General features: G+C 40.0%; 1 protein-coding gene across 1 annotated transcript in view; it reads left to right on the top strand.

Moving 5' to 3' along the window:
* Positions 1–20,507, top strand: part of COL4A1 (collagen, type IV, alpha 1) — a gene marked incomplete at its 5' end in the record, with an annotated part of 43,252 nt that overhangs the window by 7,367 nt on the left and 15,378 nt on the right. The window contains 19 exons of the mRNA XM_010020334.1: positions 698–768; positions 4,585–4,776; positions 5,581–5,749; positions 6,116–6,208; positions 6,307–6,411; positions 7,420–7,517; positions 7,814–7,964; positions 8,292–8,405; positions 9,353–9,520; positions 10,049–10,138; positions 11,073–11,225; positions 14,045–14,143; positions 14,233–14,322; positions 15,204–15,343; positions 16,220–16,350; positions 16,455–16,531; positions 17,259–17,357; positions 17,878–17,928; positions 19,787–19,972. Coding sequence (XP_010018636.1) covers positions 698–768; positions 4,585–4,776; positions 5,581–5,749; positions 6,116–6,208; positions 6,307–6,411; positions 7,420–7,517; positions 7,814–7,964; positions 8,292–8,405; positions 9,353–9,520; positions 10,049–10,138; positions 11,073–11,225; positions 14,045–14,143; positions 14,233–14,322; positions 15,204–15,343; positions 16,220–16,350; positions 16,455–16,531; positions 17,259–17,357; positions 17,878–17,928; positions 19,787–19,972 — 2,277 coding nt within the window. The remainder of the gene's footprint in view (positions 1–697; positions 769–4,584; positions 4,777–5,580; positions 5,750–6,115; positions 6,209–6,306; positions 6,412–7,419; positions 7,518–7,813; positions 7,965–8,291; positions 8,406–9,352; positions 9,521–10,048; positions 10,139–11,072; positions 11,226–14,044; positions 14,144–14,232; positions 14,323–15,203; positions 15,344–16,219; positions 16,351–16,454; positions 16,532–17,258; positions 17,358–17,877; positions 17,929–19,786; positions 19,973–20,507) is intronic.

Below are 20,507 nucleotides of genomic sequence, written 5' to 3'. Positions count from 1 at the left end.
ACTCATTAACTACCTGAGAATTAACTGCGTAGGCTAAAATCTAAAAATGCAGCATATATGATGAAATTAATAACTTTTTGTCCTACTAATCAAATCATTTGTGAAACTAATGAAAGGAGGATGGAGTATTCCTATTTTGGGCCTGATTCGAAATTTCCAATGCAATCAACAATTACTAAGGGGGCAAAAATTGGCCACAGGGAGGGTCCTTGCAAACTGTGGTCCAAATATTTTCATAAAAGATTGTGGAAGTTAAAAATAATCTGGGAAGCATTTTCCCTGTGTGCCCAGGCTTGTCAGTGGCCCATACATACATTCCAAATCTTAGCATTAAATTCTGTGGCCAAAGAAATTAATTTTTCTGCTATCACATGAGAGAAATGCCACATGCAAACATGTTTGTTCCAGTGGCTGTTAAGAAAAATCAGTACGGTTTAGGTAGTTTCAAGGCTACAGTGGTTACTTGATAGGTCTAAGCACTAATGTGAATTCATTCCTAAGTCAGATGACCTTATGAATGCAGACATATATAGCACACATGAGCACATGAATCCAGACAACCTCACTGACTGTAACAGCATTATGTTGATATAACCGGAATGGGACAGTTTGAGGAGTATCACAAAGATTTCATGTACAATGACCTATTTTTAAATGCATGTAATAAATTGAGTTGTATTTTTGTCTCTATGATAAGGTTTTCCAGGACAATCGGGTTTCAAGGGTGACAGAGGCTTACCTGGACTTGATGGCCTTCCAGGGGTACCTGTAAGTAATGCCTTGCCAAATGCTATGTGTCCTATGAGACATGTAATCAGAAAAACATGTGCTCATCAGTGTGGTGGTGTAATAGTTCTGTTTAAAAACAGATCAGCACAGAGATATGATAAAATTAAAGAACTATGCCTAGCAAAATAAAATAGGAGGTATGATTGAGCTATGAGAGGGAAAAAGAGTGGTCAGAAATGGGTTATATTTCTGTGTTTGCACATCATATGAACTCAGCAGGACACATGACCTGGCTGACCAAGCTAAGCAGTGGAGTTGAGTAAAAAGTGGGATTCTGCAGGAAACAAATGTAGGTCTGCCCTGACCTTCTGGTGAATCCCTGCAGTAACTCTTTGCTGTTATGTACATATATATTGAGAAACAGTGCCATCTAGTGTAGTGTAAGCAATATATTATTAGCATGCAATATACTTTGGCATTTTGTCTGAGTTTTGAGAAATATGTGCAGTATATCCCATAAAACACAATTACTTAGAAGGAAAGCTAAGTAGTTTTTAAGAAATAAAGGAAGTCTCTGAAACCGGATACTATTCTGACAATATCATCACTTGTAAATTATGTTGATGCAGCACAGCAGGACTCTTAGTGAGTAAGGCCAGATATCAGAAGCATAGCACTTGTCTAAAATGTAACACAAATTACTCCTAGATGAGCACTATACTTGCACAACTACATTTGATCTTGTCAGAGTTCACTTGAGTGTCCCTACGTACATTGTGGTATGCTGTCAAGACCTACCTTAGCATACATGTTCCTGTAGTATAACGTGGATTTTGACACCATTCCTAATGTAAGTAGACTGAGTTTGTCAGAGTCTTCCCAGACTTCTTTTTCCAAAAGCTTTTTTCTTCTTCCAGCTGATCACTTTTGGGAATATAACTTCTAAGTGTTATGCACGTGCACTAGCATTAATGCATATTGGAGTTGCACAAGCTCCCTCCATCACCAGTGGTAAGAGAGAAGCACCTTCAGAAGTTAAACCAACCCCTTTATGAATTCCTTCTTCAAGGAGTCTGTTTCTCTCCTTTGAGTATGAATAAAGCCTAGATGCTTGATTTCAGCCAATGGAAGTTAGCTAAGATGGGATACTTGAAAGAAACAGTAGAGGAAAATAAAAGACATCCTAATATATTTAAACTTTTTTTGTGTCTAGCATTTGTTCTCAACACGTTTTGCCACACCTTTATATTTTCCCTTTATTGCCTCTTAAGTTCTGTTCATGTCTTTCATCAGACAAGGACTGGCTGCTGTTCTGAATTCCTTTAAGCTTGTTTTGCTTCACAAAGTTCAGCCAGGTGGTGATCCATTATATAGATTAGCTTGGAAAAACTGCATAGAGACCAGCCTCACAAGCTCACATTGCTTAGAGACATGCGAGAGCCAGATTCTGATCCAAGGCCCGCCAAAGCTAATGGAAAGATTACCTTTGACCATGTTCTGGTTCAGGTTTAAGTGGACGGCAAACATCAGTCATAATCAGTGGACATTGCCCATGAAGTTTGTGCTTTACTACCTTAGTGAGTAGCTCTGATTCACTTGAAATTAGAGAGACTGTTCCTATGAGAAAAGTTCATCTAAGTCCTAGAAAGCATGTAGGGGAAAATGTGAATTCTGGAAATCCTACTGGTTTATTACTAGGTACATCATTTCTTCCCAGGGATTCTTACAAAACTCTTTTCTGAGCATGTGCATAGTATTCTCATAGTACCAACTGTCTGTGATTGTTAATTGTACAAAATCAATTAATATTAGTAATGAAGGGAGATGTGGGTTTGTGTCAGCTAAATGTCATAAATTACCCGGGGGAAGCTTTCAGCCTTCAGTTAGCCTTAGCTCTTGTGCAAATAATGTTTGAGTTTTGTGTAAGACAATCAATTTAATTTCATAGACAATCTATATATTTGATGAATAATTGATTTAGAAGGCTTTGAAAGAAAGAGAATAATGGGGGGGGAGGGCTTGTATAAGCAATTTAAACCTCTAAATTTGGCTATGTTTGTCTTTGCATACTGGAAGTGTGTTATTTTCTTGTATTAGTACCACTTCTGCTGGTATTGTAAATTATCATGGAAATGTAGAGATACTTTTATTGCATTTGCATCAGGGAAGTAGGTTCCACAGTGTTACAGAATTTGGCATTTAAAGGGCGGGGCAGACACTTCAACTCTGAAAATGCCTCACTTACGTTGATGCTGACATTGTATAAATGTGTGTAACTGAAATCCAGTACTGAAAATTCAGAGTATTTTTTTGGTATCTTGGCCTGCAGATCTTGTGTAAGTGGTGTTGGTTTATGTGTACATTCTAAAATGATATGCCTGTGACATGATAAATGACAAAATGGGTCAAAACAATATTTGCATTAATTTCTTATTCACACTGCTATGTCCTAGATTATGTTCTCATTTGGCCTTCCAATATCTGAAGGGGGCCTACAAGGATGCTGGGGAGGGACTCTTCATTAGGGATGGTAGTGGTAGGACAAGGGGTAATGGCTTTAAACTTAAACAGGGGAACTTTAGGTCAGATCTAAGGAAGAAGTTCTTCACAGTGAGGGTGGTGAGGCACTGGAATAGGTTGCCCAAGGAAGTTGTGAATGCTCCATCCCTGGCAGTGTTCAAGGCCAGGCTGGACAGAGCCTTGGGTGACGTAGTTTAGTGTGTGGTGTCCCTGCTCATGGCAGGGGGGTTGGAACTAGATGATCTTAAGGTCCTTTCAACCCTAACTATTCTATGATTCTATGATTCTATGATTCCTTACATGCAGCTCTTTTAAAAAATTATACTGAAACAAACTGAAACTGGGGGCAAAAAGAAGTAAAATAAGAATCCAGGTGTTCAGTGCTTATTATCATCATGCAATCAAACAGGTACCCCTAGAAACCTGTTCCCCATCCAGAATATTTTTTACACACACGGTTTCACTATTTTCTCCTTATTAACACTAAACACTGAATATTTACTTAATGCTTACAAAATGCAAAGCACTAATTTTAGTGTTACCAATCACTGTTATATTCCTCATTAAATATCCCTATCAGTATGAGGCTGTTAATCCTACTATTTGGCAGTCAAAGCAATCAATAATTCCAGGTCTTCTAACACAGCAACAGGGGTCTTGGGTACAAAGGCTAGAGAAAAGCAAAGAGCCGTGAAAGAATACAAACATGGTCAGAACACATTTTTAATGCTGCAATAGCATACACATCAACATAAGCCCGGTTTCTGGAAACCTCTACCCCTGATGTGTGAGTAATACAGGAGAAAGAACCAGCCCTGCAAAAAGTCTATAGGACAGAAGATTATTTCTCATATAGCAAATCACCCCATATCACTTGCATTTCCAGTGTTATGGATTCCCATAATGACAAAACAAAGTTACAGGGTGGGGTTTTTTTAAGGGTCAACAAGTTTTTTTCCCAGTTCTGTACTTTACCAAAACACTTCAGGATTTGGCATCTACTATGATGGCAGAAATTTATCCCGGGCAACTCAAGTTTGACTACAAATCAAATCTGCTCAAAAGTAACCTGTGAACTACTGGGTTTTTTATAATTGAAATTGATCTGCTTGAGCAGGGAGGTTGGGCTAGATGACTTCTGATGTCCCTTCTAGCCTCAACCATTCTGTGATCTTAAGGTCCGTTCCAACCCTAACTATTCTATGATTCTCAATTGAAAACTTAATGGTTCACTTGATTTGGACCTACTCTTTAATTTCTAAAGATTTGTTTTCTTTTGTATCAGTTGAAGGGTTGGTAGGGCAACTGATGACATCTGAATTTATGAAATTTCAGGGCCCCCCCGGCACTCCAGGACTTATGGGCAGCCCTGGGGCAAAAGGAGAACCAGGAGATTTTTCTTATGATACTATCCTGAAAGGTGAAAAGGGAGATCCTGGTTTCCCAGGACAACCAGGTATTCCTGGAAGAGAAGGAATACCAGGAAAAGATGGATTGCCAGGTCTCCAGGGTCCAAAAGGAGCACCGGTATGTATGTTTATTTATGTTTACATACTGTCCTATACATTCTGTCTTTCAGGTCAAAATTCACAGGGTTTTACGTGCTATACATGCTTTATGTTTATTGGCCTCATTCATTGTTCCACATCATGTCCTTACCCTGAGTAGTTCATTCTTTCTCAGAGGAAGACTCCATTTTTCCTGGGACTAGTGAGGAAGAAGGTTTTCAACAACAGACTATTTTAGATTTTGACCTTTTTTTACATGTCATGCAAGTAAGTGATCTGACTCAGGTGTATTCAGCATTGGTTGCAACTTTCAAGACTTGTAGAGCAAGGATACTTTCCCCACGAAGTTGTGGGCATAGATAACAGTTTTGTTCCATTCTTCCTTCTCACAGCTTGATAGTGAGAACTAGTGTGGATGATTGAGCTGATACCTGGAGATGATTGAAGGAATGCAGTTTTCCAAGTAGAGATTGTTAAGGCAGGATTCAACTCTGTTCTGGCATACTTCTTTTCTTGTGAAAACTAATGCTTCAAAGTCTTGCAGCTGATACGGATATGGAGCTGAAGGTGGAGCTCCATGTACTCCCAGATCTATCACTGGAAACATGGCCTACGTGGTCTAGTTAGCTGCATTGCACACTAGGTATAATTTCCATGTGGAACTCAGTTCTATTTCCGTTGAACTCAGTGATAGAAAATCCACTTTCTTTAGCATTACAGGTACCTGTGCTAAATCCAAGTTACAAAATATTCAGAGAGGATGATATGTTCTGTCTTGCCAATCAATCAGATAAGAAGTACACTTATACTTTCCTAAAATTAGGGTACAGCTGGCTTGAAAGGAGAACGTGGTCCCCCTGGACAACCTGGATTCCCTGGAGTACGTGGTGAAAGAGGTTTTCCTGGCCCTCCTGGGATAGGTACTGCAGGATTACCTGGTGACAAAGGAGACAGAGGCTTTGCTGGAACTCCAGGTTTACCAGGCCTTCCAGGTACTGCTATAGCATGCTTTAAAAAAAGACCAAACAAAACCCAAACAAGCAAAATCCAAACCCAACAGTTCTGACCTTTAAGTGATACAACTTACAGGACCACCAGAATTTAAGACTGAAATAAAAAAAAAACTTTCCAATTTGAATCATTTAAACCTGCAAATTTTTGAGGGCAGGTTTCTTCAAGAATTTTTTTAGGCCAAATGGAATGGTTTAGCTTCATCTTAGTTTTCTGTGAATCTTCTACAAAAAAACTTCCTAACAAGTCAGTTGTTATGGTATGGATGGACTAATATTGCTGGCAAGGTGAAACTCTCGTGTTTAATTTCATCAGTTCCTGTATCTAATGCATCTTTACATTGACAGGAGCAAAGGGCGAAGCAGGACGAACGGTAACGCTCCCCGGACCTCCTGGGGCAGATGGGCTTCCTGGGCCACCTGGTTTCCCTGGACCCCAAGGTACAGTAGCCTGTTAATCTTTGTCTGATGATCATAATGGCTCTGTTCCCCAGAAGCTGGCATTTGTATTAACGTTTGTCTTGTTTTCACTTGCAAAGGTGACAAAGGGGATCCTGGGCTTCCAGGTAGACCCGGCCTGCCAGGAGAAAAAGGTGCTGTTGGGCAGCCAGGTATAGGGTTCCCTGGGCCTCCAGGACCCAAAGGTAAGATAAAGTTACCCATCTAACACTGCTGGTATAACTGGGGTGTAGATGGAGGCACACGCTGTCATCCACCCACGGCAGCATGAGATTTGGGAGGTGCAACTGAAGACCTTCCCTTATGGAAGTCCACAAGCACCACAATAAACATACTTTCAACACACGCTTGCTTTGCTTTGTGCAGTGATGTATAGATACAGTGTCAAAGCTACTGCCAGCATATAAAATGATATAGTGCAACATCTTACATTGCAGCAGCGGAGGTTGCTGAGAGACGAGATGACCTTTCTGAGAGATGAAGCACAGTGTGTGGTTGGTCAAAAAAAACGTGCTGATATATTTTTGAGCCAGAGATAGCAGCTCTGGTTTGGTTAGAACACCAGCTTGTTCATAACCTTAATCTTCCCTGCATGGCCATTGTCAAGAGTATGCACATCGCTTAGAGGGAGTCTAAATGTTTTGTATTTTGGGAAGATGTACTTAAGAGTACTTTTGCTAATTTAGAACTAGATGACTGAGCTTTCAGGAGCCACCTAAACCCCCAAAGTTCTTGTGTGTCTTCATTATTATTTCATTTATTATGATTTCACACACCAATGAACTGGAAGGATCAGGAAGACGTAACAAGGAGAAAAGGCAAATTTTTACCTGTGACCACCTCCAGTTCCTCCAAGATTGGTGTGGGATGTGCCTGAACAGAAGATGCCTGTTGCATCTGGAAAAGTATTGCTGTATGCTCTTCGATGCCAGCAAGAAAGAAATGACATATCAAATATATTTCTTTCAAGGACCCTTCCTTGAATTCAGCTCTACCTGGGGCTTAGCCTAAAAGCTGGATTTTCCACTCCCTGAGACCTTTGCCTGCGAGGGAAGCTTCATCTCAGTTTATTGAGCGTGTACTGGTGTTGAGTGAATGGAGGATGTGAACAGTTAGAGGCTTGAAGAAACAGCAGAGGACGCTTGCAGGCAGAGACAGTAATGATGTGAGTTTTGGTTTGTTTTGTTTTAAAGGTTTTCAAGGTCAGCCTGGCTCGCCTGGACTTCCGGGGACTCCAGGAACCCCTGGCCTGGATGGCTTACCAGGTGTACCGGGTTTACAAGGTCAAAAAGTAGGTGTCAGCTACTGGTACTGTTATTTGTGATTGCCTGTGCTAACAGGAATGCATGTAAAGAACCTGCTCTTAAAAAGAACCCCAAAACTGGCCAAACTCTCCTTCTTACATTTCCTACTATGCACACAAATGAACAGAGTAGATGGATGAATGCTTGATATTAACACTAAAGGGCTTACGCCTCTCCCCTGAAGTCACGCATAGTGCTCTGCCTCTGATTGATTTAAATGGTCAGTAAATGAATTCTTGATTTTGATATGTTGATTCCTAATCTGTTATGTTTCTTTGACTAGGGTGAACCTGGTGTAGGTCTCCCTGGCCCTAAGGGATTGCCAGGTCCCCCAGGCCCAGCTGGCATCCCTGGAGAAAAGGGAAGTCCAGGCCTGCCTGGCTTACGCGGTGAGCAAGGCTTTCCAGGCATACCTGGACAGCAAGGATTCAGAGGTAACGTTGCCAGAAATATATTCAGATCTGTATTTCTATTTGTTTTAAAGTCACTCACTCATAGATGCAGCAAAAAGTTTATTCACCACTGAGATATCCTGCTGATACCTCCCCTTTTTCCTTCTCATTGTTTTCTCCTACCAACCACCACTAACAAGTGCTAGCAGCAAAGAGCAGCCCTTCCTCCAAGCCCAGGCAGGAGGCAGTACAGGCTCAAATGATGTCCTGCTGGCCAAGTGCTTCCAAAGCACCTTGTCTAGCATCTTCAGCACAAAGATTTCAAATGACATCGGAGGACACTGGGTCTATGTCTCTGTCTCCCCACAGGCGACCCTGGCCTCCCAGGACTGCAAGGCTTGCAGGGCCCTCCGGGCGCACCGGGGCTGGGCCCGCCGGGATCGCCGGGACCCGCAGGACAGCCAGGACCACAGGGACCGCCAGGTGAGGGGAGAATACTCCATAGGAGTGGACTTTTGGCATAAGTGGATATTGCCATTGGTAAAAGCGTTGCTCCTGAACTGTTATGTGGTGTGAGGTTGGGGGGTGCATGATGGGCATGTTGGTGGGCTGTGTCGTGGTTTAAGCCCAGCCGGCAGCTTGGAACCACGCAGCCGCTCGCTCACTCCCCCCTTCTTCCTTCCTCCCCCCGCTCCCGGAGGGATGGGGAGGAGAATCAGAGGAACGTAACTCCCACGGGTTGAGATAACAGCACTCCAGTAACTAAGGTATAATACAAACCACTACTGCTACCAATAATAATGGTAAGGGGAATAACAAGGGAAGGGGACACACCCCCCCCCCCCCCGCCGACCGATACCCAGCTTGACCCGAGCAGCGATCTGGGTCTTCCGGGTAACTCCCCCCAGTTTCTATACTGGGCATGACATGCTGTGGTATGGAATACCCCTTTGGCCAGTTTGGGTCAGGTGTCCTGTCTCTGCTTCCTCCCGGCTTCCCCTCCTCCCTGGCAGAGCATGAGACTGAGAAAGTCCTTGGTCAGAGTAAATATTACTGAGCAACAACTAAAACCATCGATGTTATCAGCATTGTTCCCAGACTGAAAGTCAAAAAACACAGCCCTGCACCAGCTACTAAGAACGAGAAAAAATGACTGCTATAGCTGAACCCAGGACAGCTGCCTCTATCTGATCCAAAACACAGGGCAAGGCCTCCAGGGAATGCCTGCCGTTTTGTTTGGTCTCCTCAGGTCATTGGTAGGTAATATATATGCAGTTAGAAAATGAGGACTGTTTATGCTGTCTGCCTTTGAGTCTTCATTCTTCATGCCATGTAATTTCTGAACTGCAGGTGGACATTATCAGATATTCTTGTTAACCATGTTCCCCATGCTCTGTCAAGGACTAATGTGTATCTTCTTTTTTCCCTAGGATTTCCTGGAATAAAAGGAGAAAGAGGCTTCCCTGGTATCCCAGGTCTAGATATGCCAGGACCAAAAGGGGATAAAGGTGGCCCAGGCCAGCCTGGAGTACCAGGGTCTGTGGGGTTACCCGGCCTGCCAGGTCCACAGGGGGCCATTGGACTGAAAGGATCAGCAGGTAAACAACTTTTACCTCGGAAAACATCATCTTTGACTACTCTTTTATTAAGTTTTGGGATCATGCCCTTTCACTCAGTCAGGAATTGATCCATCAAAGAGCCCAAGCCTGGAAAAGCACACAGGCTGACGTCAGTAAAGCAGCTCTGTGCACGTATAATTGAACTGCTGTTCAGCTCCTTTGGTGGGTCAAATCCATTGACTTGAAGGAACTAGCTGTTAGCCTGTAATAATGAAAGAGGATTATTCTGCACTGTTTCAGTGGCAGAATGTGGTTTTAATAATGCCTTTCTTAATGACGGCATTGTTTACTGTAATAGGAAGTTTTAAGAATCTATCAAAAAAACATTACAAATGGTTTTATTCTGGTTTTCATGACACTATTTTTTTGTTGTTTTCTCTATCAGGCTGTTTTAAATTAATCATCTTCTTTGTCCCGTTTTTCCTTAAGTAGTGCAATTCCTGTTTCTTCTACTTCCTTACGCTGCATGCTTTATTTCTGTTACTCATGCTTTTACTTTGGTTTCAGGACCCAAAGGAGAAATGGGAGTTATGGGAACTCCTGGATTGCCAGGAACTCCTGGACCAGTTGGAGATCGAGGGTTGCCTGGTGAAAAAGGTAAGGGAGAGATTTTCTAAAAATCAAAATTGTAAAATCCAGTTCTCCTGGCAGAAGACAAGTCTGGAAATAACCAAATATAAGGAGTATGCTTGGCCTAAGGAATGTTTTACGTTGAGTAACTTCCCTGTAAGTTAGAAATAGTGTAAATTAGAAAGCCATATCCTACAAGCAGTCATGTATTTGGGCACCGAGCCATGAATTTTGACCCAGTCTTCAACAGTTTAAGGGTTGTTGAACTTAGGCACTAGGATGCTACAGATATTACTCCAAGAAAAGCAATGTATTTGAAATTATAAGAAGCCAGAAGGAAGGTCTTATTTAAATCCTTCAAATAATCACAGAATTATAGAATGGTTTGGGTTGGAAGGGATCTTAAAGATCATCTAGTTCCAACCCCCTGCCATGTGCAGGGACACCTTCCACTAGACCAGGTTGCTCCAAGCCCCATCCAACCTGCCTTGAACACTGCCCAGGATGGGGCAGCCACAGCTTCTCTGGGAAACCTGTGCCAGTGTCTCACCACCCTCACAGTGAAGAAGTTTTTCCTAATGTCTAATCTAAATCTCCCCTCTGTCAGCTTAAAGCCATTCCCCCCATCCTGTCAGTACATGCCTTTATAAAACGTCCCTCTCCAGATTTCTTGTATGCCTCCTTTAGGTACTGGAACACTGTATTACTGCTAACCTCCTACCTCTGTTGTTTTCAGTCTAAAATTAATGACCGTGAGGCAAGAAAAAATATGTCAACTTTTTTTGACAGTGAAGTCCTGGTATAAAAATCTTGATATGAGATAAATGAGATGTTCCAGAGCATGGTGTTCAGTGCTCAAAATATGAATGAATAGCTAATTTAATTTGTTGATGTCTACTGAATATTTTTTTATTTATAAGTTTTATATGCCACTATAATATTCTGTGCTATCCCTTTACAGGTAGCCAAGGTTTCAAAGGTGTAGTTGGACCACAGGGTGATCCTGGTGTCAAAGGAGATAAAGGCGAAGCCGGTCTCCCAGGGAAACCTGGAACGATGGACACCATGGATATGGTTAGTCTCAAAGGCCAAAAGGGAGATCAAGGAGAAAAAGGTAACTTTAGTTTCTAACTGTGGATAAGTGTAATCAACACTTATATACTGTTAAGCAGCAATGCTTTGAGTTCAGTTGTATTTTGGTTTTTGAAATAAGATTGAAGTATTTTACACAGCAAATGCAGGTACATTTCTGGTATCTTTCAACTCCATTGAAATGAAGATTAATCACAGACGGAAAGGATTTTGGTTGCATGGAAGAAGTTCCATTTGCCCTTGTAAAATCCATTTTACCTCTTTCATCTGAAGACGCTCTTAAAAGAAAGGAAATTTTAAAAGTAGAAACTAGAGCTTACCAGAAGAGAAAAGCTGTCTTTCATGTAAACATATAGTGGAAACACTGTTGTGGCCATGAAGACCAACTGATACTGTAGGAAAAAGTGGGTTGCCTTTTTTGGCAGACATGGTTTTTTTGTGACCTCAAGAAATTTCAGAGAAGACACACCATATGCCACTGATACCAAAAGATCAACTTATGTCAATTTAGAAACATCTGGAAATGTGCAGGAGAAAGACAATCAATTTTCTATTTAGAAACTTAATGATGGTAGAGATATTAGGGGGTTTTAGACAATGCGTTCCTCTTGGACTTTATTTTTACTGTTACATGAAAATTTAGTTGTTTAAGATTATTCTCTCTTGTTTTTCCTTTCAAAGAAAAAAATAGTGTGTATTTTATATATTTTTATTATTTTTCCCCTTTATATTCTGTTTACTTTTTATTAAAAAAAACCCTATAAGAGTTTTTAAATAAATGATAACTGTTTTAGTTAAAATAGAAGTGTAGGGCTTAGAAGGGAGCTACTGAGATCATGTAGTTTTCCATTTCCCTCAACTAGATCCTTCAGCCTTTCATTATATCTCATGTTTTCTGAAATCATTATCATTCTTGTTACCCTTTCTGTCTTCTTCCCAGTTTGGCTGCATCCTTGTTAGAGTGCACTTTGCTAAAATAAGTAAAGTACCTCAATTTGGGTCATGCTAGAATTAAATTTTCCTTTCTTGAAACAACAGCTAACTCAGTTTGTGATTAGTTATACTCCTTAGTCCTTTACTTCTGGACTGGTGCCTATGGAATTGTTTTTTATTTGGATGCATGCTTTTGACTTCTTATCACATGTGGTGTATTACATTTTTTGAATTTCATGATACTGATTTCAACCTTTACTCCAACTCTTCTGCAGTCTAATTCTGTCCTCTTTTTAAGTCTTTCCAGTTTAGTGTCATCTGTACATTTAATCAATTTATTCTCCATTGGGCCCTGGACAAAGCACTTGAGACTCCTTTTCTGTTTGACAGTGATTCACCAATAACTATACTATGTTATATCTGAACTGTGGGAACAGGGTGGTTTCCTAGGCTATATACCTCTTAAGTCCATCTCCTAACTACTTGTCAGAATTAGACCTGGGCTCATGTGTCCTGGTTGGGTCTCAGAGAAACCTGGGCATGTGGATAGGCAGTGCCTCCCAGCTTGGACACCCTTGGACCGCAAGGGAGCACAGGAGCAGGTGTGGGCTGCATCTGTCTCTACACTGAGGTGTGGCTTCTAAGAGCACTTTTGTATCTGATGAGGCTCCCAGCCTATAAAGATTTCATCTAGATTAATTTTCTCATTTGTTCCTGATCTTGATATATATGGTTGTATAAAAAGCTTTAAACCAAATCCACACTGGTTGTTTTTCATTACTTTCTTATCTACTGCTGGCCTGAAGGTTAACTGATTGATAATTAGTTTTATTTTCTTTCCAGAAATCCAAATTAGGCTACATGGTTACATGCATATAAAGAAGCCTTTGCTGAGAAATTCAAATGCTTGATTTCTTTTGTTTCTAACTTCATCTCTCCAGCACTAATAATGAACACTTACAAATGTGTATGCTCTACCTTTTCCTGACCACACACATTCTAGAGATTGGCCTGGCTCACACAGGCTGGAAGTTTAATTTCCAAACAGGCCCCAGCCTCCAATTTCTGCTGTTATTCTGCCCATCTCATCCTCTTCAAACCAAAGATACTTAGTACCACTAGAGAAGAATAATCTAGTTATTCTCTATGACTTTATGATCTGCCTTCATCTCTCTAGGCATGAGTATCACAGTAATGTTTTAAAAAGCTTCTAAAATACTAACTGTGCAGAAAAGACAGTATTTTTATGGAAGATTATCAGTGATGTTTAATGAAAAAAAAAAAAGAAAAGGGTTTTGGACATCTTGGGACCTTTTGAATTAAATCTGCTTCCTTAAAAACATTTGGTGAACTATTTTCAGTAACCTATTGCCCTCTACCTATAAGTGACACTAACAGAAAGGATTATGATCAAAAAGCATGGACCTTAAACCTGGATAAAAGGCACACTACAGAATAAGAGGTGAAGCCTTCTGGAATGATGAAGATGCTTTAACACTAGACAGAGCATTAGATAGGAAACAGCAAATTTCTGGCTGTGAAGCGGTTGCTTACACGTATCTTTTTAGGCAGCGGAACAGCCAAATCAATAATTTCTGTTAACACCTGAGTCTGGCACTTCTGAAGTAACTCATTAATCTAACTCAAACACATGTTCAGTTGCAATTTCATTTAAAGACATAACTTGCCTTGTAATGTGGACAGACACCTATACAATTGTAATAGTTCACAGCCTTTCCTCAGCACTGGTTTAGTAACTGGAACGTTGTGTTTTACTCTAAGCTTGAATTCAGCCATTTCCTTGTTCAGCAGAAGGAAGCAACAGTGATCAAAAAACAACTGGAAGGACTGTTATGTGGTAGATTTTGGTAAAACTGATCTCACTGTGTTTGTTTTCTTGGTGTCCAGGAGACCATGGAGCAACAGGAGAAAAAGGATTACGTGGGGAATATGGAGAACCAGGAATTCCAGGGAAGGATGGTGAACCTGGTACTCCGGGACAGCCAGGTATGTCTGAAGCTAGCAATAGAGATTGTTCATCAGGTATTTGAAACCTCATTAATTAATGGGACTCTTAATTTCTCTGCTGTCCGTAGGACCAAAAGGTGATCAGGGCCCCCCAGGATTCCCAGGGGATCCAGGAGTTCCGGGACAAAAAGGATCAGTTGGTGAAATGGGTTTGCCAGGTACTGACTGCTGGGAATTTCCTGCTATTGTTTTCCACAAATTAATATAGAACATTTTGAGACCTGTATAGAATATTTGTTGGAGTAGATCTACTAAATGGTTGCACTACTTGCAGTATCTGAACTTTAGACTTTTGGGACATTGCTTTTTCAGTCCTATTGTGGTATACAAGTAATAGGATGGTTTCCTAAGTTTCTACATGAAAATCATTTAGCTATACGTGTAGGATTTGTGTATTTGTTTCAGGCAGGCAGTTTTTCAAGTAATATCTGTTTTTCTGTCTCTGTCTCTGCCTCTGCTAGTACGTGAACTGCATTAAGCTTCTTGTGTTATTTTCCACCTTCTAAAATGTTAGGTGTGTTGCTGTATACTGCCTGTTAACTACAAACTGTAGTGGTCTAGGAAGAGTGTCGTTGTGAAGGGGATTGGTAAAAAATAGAATAGAGAAGAACCTATATCTCATCATGGAAACGTGGTGTCTATTCAGATGGTCTTGTGCCTAGATATTTAGGAAGTCAAAGGTGGAAGACTGAAAAGGTAAATTGGGGCAGAAAAATTTGCTACAGCGGAGTTCCTTTGTCACTGTGGTCCTATTAGAAATTCTTCAAATCAACATAAACTTTTATTCAGATCTTATTTTTAGGAAGAGCTCTGTTTACTCTGAATCCAAGATAATGACCTTCTTTTATGAGGAGAGTTTATCTTCCCATAAAAAGTCCCATTTACAGAGCAAATCTCAAAAGTTAATTTACTACCTATTTTTAGTGAGTTACATTGCTTTTCTACCTCTGAATAGCTAAGGCAACACTCAAGAATCATTGTCAGCACTGCTAAGGTACCGTTAGTTCTGATACACCCATTTTTCCTTTTTTCCTACTAGGAACACCTGGAGAAAAGGGTCTGCCAGGAGTACCAGGTTCACCAGGCACACCAGGGTTCCCTGGGCAAAAAGGTGAAAAAGGAGACAAAGGAGCACCAGGTTTTCCTGGAATTGGCTTTCCAGGGTCTCCTGGTGAAAAGGTATTTATACCCCTAAGGATTTAATTGTCTGTCTCTACCAAATACCTTATTTGGAAAGATGCTGTTGGTCTTTAAGCTTTTTTATTTTATTTTCTGATATGCTTATTTAAATACCTGATGAGAAACTTGAAAGGTGTGCATATGTGGAGGTTTAGATGCATTCTATTTGTTGGGACCACTATCTCCAAGGTTCTTACTTATTCTGTCTCTTCAGAATAGGCTAATTTACAGTGCTAGAAATGTGGGTGAGGGGAAGAACTTTTTAAAAATGCTAAGTAAATAAAGTGAAAAGGGCTCTTAACAGAGCAAATAATCACACTGAAATAGTGTTTCTCTACTTCTGCAGAAATACTGGAAAGCTGAAAAGAACTCTAAAATGCTCAGATATTACTGAAAAGACAACTGTATTAATACTGTCCCTAAAGTTAATCTAATCTCTAATACTATTCTAATAGGATTCCCATTTGTTTCACATTCCTTTTCTTAGCTATATAATGGCGCTAATTGTGAAATTATGAGTAATAATTGTAAAAATAAAACTAATCTGGTGGCAGACTTGCTGAATACCTAAAGATTGTTTTGAACTGAACCCAGGACAGTAAGTTAAAAGGCTAATTTGGAAGAGACTTTGTAAAAACTGTTGTAAAAATTCGTAGAAAAATATTCATTTTCATGACTGGTATGTAAGTATTAAGCAGTTGCTATGAAAGTCAGTAATTTCATGCCAAATTTAATCCTAAATTACTTTGTTTCTAAATGGGAAAAAAAAATCTTTATACGTCTGATGGATAAGACAGGTGACATATACCATTGCAAACAGAAAAAGCTGTTTCATAATCAATGTGTGGATTTTATAATGTGTGCTGCTTCTTCTAGGGAGAACCAGGACGAACGGGTAGTCCAGGTTTATCTGGAGATAAGGGTGAAAAGGGTAGTGCAGGAATTCCTGGAATGCCGGGTGCTCCAGGTCCCAAAGGATCCCCTGGCATCGCAGGATTTCCAGGCAAGTCTTTACACTTTAATAAAACATAAATTGCAGTGAAAATTGAATGTGAAACTTATACCAAATATCCTGCATATAAACCCATGTCTTCTTCCTTTCTTTAGGAAGCCCCGGCCGCCATGGAGATAAGGGTGAAAAGGGACTTCCTGGTTTAAGTGGCATTCCAGGTTTAAAAGGAGAACCAGGTAGAAAAGAAGTATAAAACACCAAATGCTACTTAAAATTTTTTTCACCTCCAGCTAAAACAAATACGGTGGTATTCTACATTTGTTTTAGCTCAGGTATTTCCTGCTACATTTGTTCATGTCATGTACAAAAAAAGACAGTGCTGTTTCTCAGCTAAATCTGAGTCAGTGTAGTATGGGACTATACTTCTTTTACACTGTTTGTAGAAGAGATTTTACCACCTTCCTCAACACTGGTTGTTGCTATAGCCATTAGTTCTGTTGTTTCTGAGTTAATTTAAAAACAATAAAGTTGATCCACAGGCCTAAACCTCAATCACGACATTAACATCGTTCAACAGATGTTAAAGAGGAATTAAGTCCATTGCTGTTATGAATATAACAACATTGTTGAACTTGGAGTCTTATGTTCCTAGTTTACTGGCTGCAGGACACATCATCTCATTGGACAATGGGCTGTGCTATTCACAAGTCTTTGCTGGAGTTCCTGCGCTTTAAACTCACTGAATTTCATTGTAATTAGCTATGTCAAAATCTGTAATACTTGATCCCTGTCTCACACTGATTTAATTCAGAAGTAACCTCAGAGAAAATCTGAAATCATCATGCTACTTCTGCTTGATCTCTGTGGGAGCAAAAGAATAAGTGAAGCTTTTCTTTAGAAGGAATAAAGGTGTAATAGAGAGTCTGATGAAGGTGAAATGAAAGTGGGAAACTTTTTTTTCAGGTGAACCTGGCCTTCCGGGTCCTGCTGGTTCCATTGGACAGAAGGGTGAACCAGGTTATGATGGGATTCCAGGTGCAGCTGGTGCAAAGGGTGAACAAGGTACTGTGATTATAGTGTTAAGTTTATGGGGTTTGAAAATGCACTAAGATAGGCTACACAAGAGTAGCTGGTAGAGGGGTGTGCTGGGTTTGAGGTACTTTGAATGGAATCTTAGAAAATAAAGTTAGTATGGTGTCTTGCAGGTTACTATCATCCACCGTGGTAAAGATGATCATTTAGATGAGCAACTGTATTTGATCAGTGTAATCTTGAAAGAATTTATTTCACAAAAGCTGGCAATACTTCAAAGAATTGGCATGTTTTGGAATTAATTTCAGTCTGCAACTTAGCTGTGAAATAATGGAGCAGGCTTGCCTTTTCTTATGGTAGAGTTTTCAGTCATACAAGACCCATTTTCCTAGGTACAATATCAATACATAAGCAAGATAGTCTCTGCACTGAAGAACTTTTGCATAAATCATTTATTTAGATTTTATACTTGCTTAATAGAATTTTGTTCATTACATATTAAATTTAAGTCTATCCCATCTTCTAATTTTTTTCTGCTTCTCTATTCCAGGTGTTCCAGGTAGAGGACTTCCAGGATTTCCCGGTGCAAAGGGAGATAAAGGTAAAACATTTTTTTAAACAAGTAGCAAACCTCCCTCACAACATACTATAAACAGACTTCTGTAGTTCAGACATACCTTCTACTTCATTCTTTCACACGCTATACCTTTTCAGAGCAGGCAGAAACTCTGAGAGGCTTAAATACTAATTTCTGTTACAGTGGCAGCATCTTGGACATGAGTTAGCTATGCTCTAAAATAGGTAATTATTCATAGTGTGGAGTTTACTGCAAGCTGTGCTGTGATGAGGTAATATAAATAACTCTTGTATTTGTGTGCTGTGCTTTGACTCCAAGTATTCCTGGTTTTGTACTAATTTTGCAAGAATCAAAGTCTAATGAGGCTCTCTGCACCAGACAGCTAAAGATAATAGTTTCATGGCCGGGATACTGCAGTAACTTTTTACCTGAGTCTGTTGTGCAGCCCAGATGCTATTTTATTCATTACTAAAACAGTTATGCTATATAGCTTAGTATAGCATGTCTAAGCTATGCACAGGAGCATGGTGCAGAGGTGCAAAAGATAGCAGAGACCTGATGAGATCTTACTGAAAATTGTTACTACGTGGACTCTGGACTTACTAGCTATCACAATTTCAAGACCACTTGTGGTATTTGCAAAGTGTGTCACTATACTGTGGCAGCTCGATCGGCATGAGTTAGTGTTTGTTCAAGGTGTCTGTAATGCACCATGCTCCATTTGATGAAATAAGTATGTCCTAGACACTGGGCTGCAATATCAAAAGAAATTGTTTATAGAAATATCAAGCTGCTAGTGATAAAGGAAATTATGATTAAAGAGTTTTCAATTTTTAAAATCCAGAAAACAAAAAAGATTCAACTAGTCCATCTATGAAATAAACATGGCATGGCAGATTTTTAATAACTTACACAGCTTGAAATTCCAATGCCCTACCTCAGTCATTCTTCCCATAAATACAGGAAACTTGTGGGGACAATCAGAAGTGGTAAACCAGAATTTTATTTACCATCTTAGAGCAATTAACAGTCATTAATTACTGAGAAAGCCCTAACGTTAGAGAACTTAAGTAGATTTTCTAATCATAGCTCAGTAAGGCATGTGGAATGCTAGATTATAAGAGCACTTTTCTCACCTTATCCATCGTATTTTGTCAGCACAGCTCATTTAAAAATATCTGAGTTTAAAGTAAATAGATATACAGCTGTCATCATTTGTGTTCCAAATGTATTGTACATCCAAAGAAGTAAGTCCAGGATTTAAAGTCCCTGTTCTGTTTAGGCAAAAAGCCAGGGATATTGTTCCTTATACATTTTATTTCTCTTATTATTGTACTTACATCAGCTAATCTATATTATTCTTACTCAATCATGGACTGAATTGCAAATGTTAACCACTTGTGCAAGCCTTAAAGTAAGTACTAAGTGTCTAAATCTAGATGTTAGTAAAAAGAACATTCTGTTTTTCTCCAGGAGCAAGTCCTTTTGTGCTTAGTCAAGGAAAACATCCACTACTCAGCTATGACAATAATAACTGTAATGGAGTAAGGGTTTGAGGGCTTTATATTCCTTGCGGAAAGACTGACAGAGAGATGCTGAATGTTCATCTATTTTTAGAGTGGTTTAAAATAGTCAGTGATCGGTTTAGCTAAGAAAAGATGTCAGTCAGACTAGTCTTGTTCTTATACTTTATGTCATAAAGTGGGAAATAATTTCCTAAAGTTTTGCATTTTTATACAAATGTATAGAGGCAAGGTCAATACTTTCTTAAGGAATAAAGCTTACTGTGAGTGGATAATAAGGCCGAAGGTTTCGGTAATTGTCATCCTTTCTCTAATCATGTTCTATTTGTGGGTTGTTTGGGTTTTTTTTCAAATCTTAGGTGCAAAAGGTGATGTGGGCTTTCCAGGATCCCCAGGAAGTCCAGGGATCCCAGGCCTGAAAGGAGAACCAGGATATGCAGGTCCACCAGGCCCTAAGGGCAGCCAAGGTTTTCCTGGACTACCAGGAAGTGCAATTGAGGGCCCTAAAGGAGACAGAGGACCCCAAGGCCAACCTGGCCTTCCAGGTAATTCTTTAATCTTTGGTGTTAATGTACTGCTGTTAATCATAGCTCAACTAATTAATTAATAATATAGTCAATAATGCATATCTTTGTTATATCCTCTTCTCAGAGGTCAGAGAAAAGCTCCCCTTCATAGGCAGCTTGGCATTATGTCCTAGAACAGGCTGATTTCATGTCCTTAGGCAGTTGGTTTTGTCCAGAAGTCTTTCTAATGCTGAGAAGTGTGCTTTCCATTTCCATGTTTCCCTCTGGACTTTATTTACAGTTTTAAGGCTTCCATAGCTGTATGTTCCTATGTTCTGGAGTGTTAACGTGTTTAAAAACAGCCCAGTGTGGCCTTATCTTGACAGCGAATGGCGCTGTACTGGAGGTTAAGGAGGAGAGTAGAGAAGAGCTGCAGTGTGTCTCTACCACTTTCATACCTGAGAACATACCATCTGTTTTACACATACAGAAAACTCTCAAGTATCTTCTGTCAGCCACAGGCTGATAAGTGATGGAATGGGGGTCATATGGACATCACTGCAACAGATTCTCC

The sequence above is a fragment of the Nestor notabilis genome, unplaced genomic scaffold (assembly GCF_000696875.1).
Source record: "Nestor notabilis isolate BGI_N333 unplaced genomic scaffold, ASM69687v1 scaffold4698, whole genome shotgun sequence".
In the NCBI taxonomy this organism is placed as follows: domain Eukaryota; kingdom Metazoa; phylum Chordata; class Aves; order Psittaciformes; family Psittacidae; genus Nestor; species Nestor notabilis.
This window is presented reverse-complemented; position numbering and strand designations above follow the sequence as displayed.